This window comes from Eufriesea mexicana, unplaced genomic scaffold, assembly GCF_001483705.2.
Source record: "Eufriesea mexicana isolate 0111107269 unplaced genomic scaffold, ASM148370v2 scaffold598, whole genome shotgun sequence".
In the NCBI taxonomy this organism is placed as follows: domain Eukaryota; kingdom Metazoa; phylum Arthropoda; class Insecta; order Hymenoptera; family Apidae; genus Eufriesea; species Eufriesea mexicana.
Genome location: NW_016908752.1, coordinates 279,395 through 284,522, shown reverse-complemented (window position 1 = coordinate 284,522; position 5,128 = coordinate 279,395). Strand labels below are relative to the sequence as shown.

General features: G+C 20.9%; 1 protein-coding gene across 1 annotated transcript; it reads right to left on the bottom strand.

Annotated features, from left to right (window-relative positions):
- Nucleotides 1-248: 248 nt before the first annotated feature.
- On the bottom strand, nt 249-1,141 carry LOC108545985 (uncharacterized protein C19orf52 homolog). Its single transcript, XM_017897883.1, has 3 exons — nt 1,018-1,141; nt 847-948; nt 249-649 (listed from the first exon to the last, which is right to left on the bottom strand). Exons 1-3 carry the CDS (start codon nt 1,139-1,141, stop codon nt 249-251), a joined length of 627 nt encoding a protein of 208 aa, XP_017753372.1.
- Nucleotides 1,142-5,128: the final 3,987 nt, after the last annotated feature.

The window sequence follows — 5,128 nt, the reverse complement described above, 5'->3', positions numbered from 1 at the left end:
TTTAATATTTTATTATGTAATATTTTTTATAATAAAAAATAATTTCTATAAATTTATATTAAATTTATGCTATTAAAATCAGATAAAAATAAATAGTAATAAGATAAGTATATTATTTATTATACCGATCAGTTATATTTCTTATTATGAATTAATAGTTCTAATCTTTTAAATACAAATCTTTTTTTTTATTCTTAGGTAATTTCGATAAATAATAAAAATATGTCTATTCTTTAATTTATCTTTAATTAACTATTTTCTTCATGTTTTACATTACTAAATTCTATTTCATTTATATCATAATCTTTCATTTTACTTTCTAAGATCCACCATTTATCTAAAAATCCAAAATCTACCACTCTTTGATAAAATGTTAAATACCGTACTTTTAAATAAGGACAAACAGATTTATAGAGAGAACACATTTTATCATAATCATCTAACCAAATTAGAGAAATTATACCTAAATTCATTCGTCGTATGATTCCTTCATTATAACATTGTCCTAACCATTTTACATAATTTTCAGATATTGGATTACGTATAGCTTCTCCCACTTGCATTATTTTCATGGTATTTTGTAGTAACTCTTCTTTGAAGGAACATTCATCTGGATTATGTTTGTTCAGATATACATAAGATGCTAAAACTAATTATAAGAAGTTTCAGTATGTACAAAACATTTAAGAAAGTCATTAATATAAATATATTTCAAAAATTTTTATTGCTTGCATCTAATTTTTATTTTAAATTTGTACTACTTTTTGAGAAGAAATAATTTAATAATTTTTTATACTTAAGCAATATCAATAAAAAGTTTTTTTAATGAAACATATATACACATACGAGAAAAATATATAGATGTTCTTATAGGATGTTTCTTAGAGTGTTCATAAGCACCTAATGCTGCATCTTTATAATCTGTATAAAGAGTTTTCCAATATTTTGCTACAAATAACGATTTATTTTAATTAATACAAGACAAATTATAAAATTATTATTAATTAATTTACTCACCCCATCGTTCAGGAAATACAGCTTTTGATTTTTCTGGTATTTTAGAATTTATTGACTTATTTAAAACATTAATAGAATTTATAAATTTATGCTTTTGAAACTGTGTAAAGTAACTATAATTCATGTTGAACTTGCAGTAATTATTTAGAAACAAATACACAATCATTCAAAACATATTCTTCAGATTGTACAAATTTTCACTGTGTAAAAACATTAAAATTGAGGTTATCCACGTGATTAAACAGATATTAAGAAATATTAATAAATATATTTATCTTTCAATTCTTTAAAGATTGTTTGTTTAAAAAAAATAGTTGTCATACATGATTATTTAAATTTTAAATAGTGATGATTTTGACAGACATTTCAATACACATGCATATATTCTTCCATACAAACATTGCACGACTGTTTAAAGGTAAAATCACGTAAATATTGAATACTAAGTAAGTATAAAAATAATAACAAATAAACATAAAATTATTGGTATAATTTTAAATTCAAAAGATTTTATTTAACTTGATCATCTTTTTACAACTGATAAAAGTATTTTTAAATTTAAGGTCACCTATTTTTCTAACCTTTAATGAACTTTCGGTGAAACAAATAAATTTTTTATACCTTTCGCTGTATTTAAAAATTTAGACTTTTCCAAGTTAAAAAGTAGACTATTTATTTATATTATTTATATATTTATTTATTTATTTATATAACTTTTATTAATTATAATAATTAAAGCAAATATTTATATTTTCATATAACAAATTTGCAAAGAAGATATATTAAATATACACTTCTTTCATAGTAATTTCTTTCATAGTACTCTATATAAAATAAATTACATAATGTAAAAAATATTTAATATTTAATAATAAAAATTACTTTGTACAGGATAAATTTATTTTATAACTTCTTATAATAAAATAGTAATCTAGCAACAATAATAACTTCAAATAATTTTGTATAAATTTTAAACATTAATAATGATACATAAAACTTATAGTAAAGAGTTATATTTAGAAAAGAAGAAATTATAATAATATTTATTTATAATCAGATACAATTAAAATATTACAGGAAATTAAAATGTGAATCTATTTTGAAATCACAACGAAATGTATTAAATAAATAATAAAAGTTCTATTGAATAAATTTAAAGATAATATTGAAAATTAATTAGAATCGATTTTTACAAATAGGAATTTCTTTATCAACAGATTCGAGAAAAAAAATAGTAATCAAGCAAATAGAGAATTATAATATCAGTGTATTGTTATGAAGTCACACACATTATATTATTGAAGTTTTATGTATATTTGTTAATGTATTTATTATATGTATTTATTTAAAGATAATAATTTATAACACTTTATATAGATGACATATTATATATTATTATACATTATATAGACGTACATATAATGTATTTATTAATGGACAAGTATAAAATTTATTCACTTTGTTATATTTAATTACAACCAATTTCAAATTAAAAGAAAAAGAATTTATTTTAATAAATCGTTTTTGATGTTTGGAATTTCTTTAAGTTTGTATATACATTTCTTTCTTTATGTTTGAAAACCAATTAGACAGTTAAGTGAAAAATATGAATTTGTAATAATTTTGCCACTTTAAGTAAAATATTCGTTGCTGTATTGAGTTAGTTTTCAAAATTTTTCATTAGATATATTATACTTAAATCTTGTATTCATATTACACTTGTCCAATTTTGAAATATTGTATTTATTTTTCTAGGACTTTTTTTTTCACTAGAATAATTTGATATATAGGTAGGAAATAGGTAATTTTTAATATTGATGTATTTTTGAATTTCTAACCTTATATAGATTCTTGGTTAGAGTTTTATGGTATGTTAATTCATTATAATTGTACAGAGTCCACCTTAATAATCCAATAATTATTAATATTCTTATGCTCAATTGTTTTTCGGTCTCTATAATATTAATCTATAATAGATTAATTATTATTGAGTAAGAAAGTATACATTGCATATTTTGAGTAGAAGCGAGTTTAGAATGTTTCTTCTTTGTTATATTCTCAACGATAGAATCAATAATAAGTGGACTTTTATTTGATATAAATACATTTTACTATTTTAATTTTTATAATTTTGGCGATTTTCCAGACATATTTCCAAGATACAAATTTATCCATATTAATAAAAATCATAATACAAAAATTGTTTTTTCTATATCATCCAAGTAAACGATACTTCCTTAATGTCATAAAAATTGCAATTATAATATTTTAAAAATTAGCAATCATAAATTACATTTCTCAAAAGGACTCTTAGTAATATGATTTGAATACATTAATTCTTGCACAAATCGCAAAACGAATCTGTGATCAAGTAATCACTAATTCATTAACGAGTCTAAAATTATTTTATCGAAATTATTATATCGAATATATCGACTATCATATCGAAAATAAGTGAAACAAAAGAAGAGTGTACATAGAATAATTTTAGATCTTTAAGACATCAGTTAATGGAAATTTATATTTTTATATTTTTCATTGGCCCTTTATATCGATACATTATTACGATTTTTTAATGAACATGAATCCAAACATTATTTTATTCCTATTGTATTTAATTATATGTAAATTAGTGTTAATTTGCACTTCTTTTTATATTATTAGTAATCGTAAAAAGTAATATTTAGTTGTATTTTTATTCTAAATGAAAAGGTTTTGGCAATTAATCGATAATACTTTCCTGTAAATCTAATCAAATGTATAGAAATTGATATTGCTATTGATATTTGCTTTATCGGAGCTTAAAATAATGCCTTTGATCCGTTATCGATTGAACCTTCGAGAACGACATTTGTCATTGCTTGTGCTGATTCATAAGAAGAAAAAGTGATATAGTGGTTCATGAAACTTTAATCGGTGTAAAATTTGATTACTCATTGGGTAATTACTGTAGAATGTTCTAATAATATAGCTGCAAAAATACACGAGAAAGTAAATTGAGAATGTGAATAAAGTTTGGCCGTTTATAGACTTATTTTCGAGAAAATTGAATTTGAAGATTTATTAAATGTATATATATACATACAATGTGTATTCGATTATGATTCTATTTCAATTCTGAATTTTATCATATTCCGTACATTGATTATATTTGTTGCATTTATTAATTAAGTATACGAAATAAGTAAAAATATATATTTCTTAAGTAATTTATTTACTTAACCTATAGATTGCTAAAAGTTATAAATTGTTAATAACGAATTTTTAAACTTGATTTTTTCAAAGATAAATTTTTCAGTGGTCAAATTTTTTTATATATGTATTTTTGGTTTATTTTTTTACGTATTATATGATGTCCTGTATATAAACTTGTATTATTCCATGTAATTTTAATATAATTCAATATAATTTTATCAATTCTATGAATATTTTTATTTCTCCTTTCTTTTTGTTTTGTTATTTTTTTTTGACTTGACAAATAGTATTACATATCTATTCGATGTATATACTTACACATGCGCACATCACGCACATGAACATGTATGAACATCCACATATACACACATGTACATATACCTTTATTTAGAGAATAATGATCAGTCTTTATTAAATGTACATTAAAAAATATACAATTTCATATAAAAAAATAACCCTTATATTTTCTTTACGTGTTCTTTATTAAATTATATGACCCCTGAAATCATTTAATTTTCGTCTAAAACATTTTTAGTATCATTAATAATTTCGAAGATATTTTTTGATTGGATTAATTTAAATGGAACGCCCTGTATACTATTGTATTTCAATACTATAACTTACTTTTAAAATATTTGAAACAGCCCGGTTGATAATTTTGAAGTTTTGTAGAATTATTATGGATCAAATTTTGCAATATATTTCATAGTTGTTCATTTATTTGTTAAAGTATCATTTATTCTTTTAAAAATCGTTATACATAATAAAAGATATAACAATATCGATCTAATTTTTGTAATTATAATTTGATTAGCATTCAAAATGTTATATTTAATTAAGAAAGTTTTGTCATTTTTAAGTCCTTTTTATTGGATGAAAGTATTGCCATTAAAATATGGGCTTAATAACTCGATAT

Coding starts and splice junctions, on each gene's coding strand:
- LOC108545985 (XM_017897883.1), bottom strand. CDS start 1,141: ATGAATTATAGTTACTTTACACAGTTTCAAAAGCATAAATTTATAAAT. Junction 949..1,017: donor TGTATTTCCTGAACGATGGG/GTGAGTAAATTA, acceptor CGTTATTTGTAG/CAAAATATTGGAAAACTCTT. Junction 650..846: donor AACATCTATATATTTTTCTC/GTATGTGTATAT, acceptor TCTTATAATTAG/TTTTAGCATCTTATGTATAT.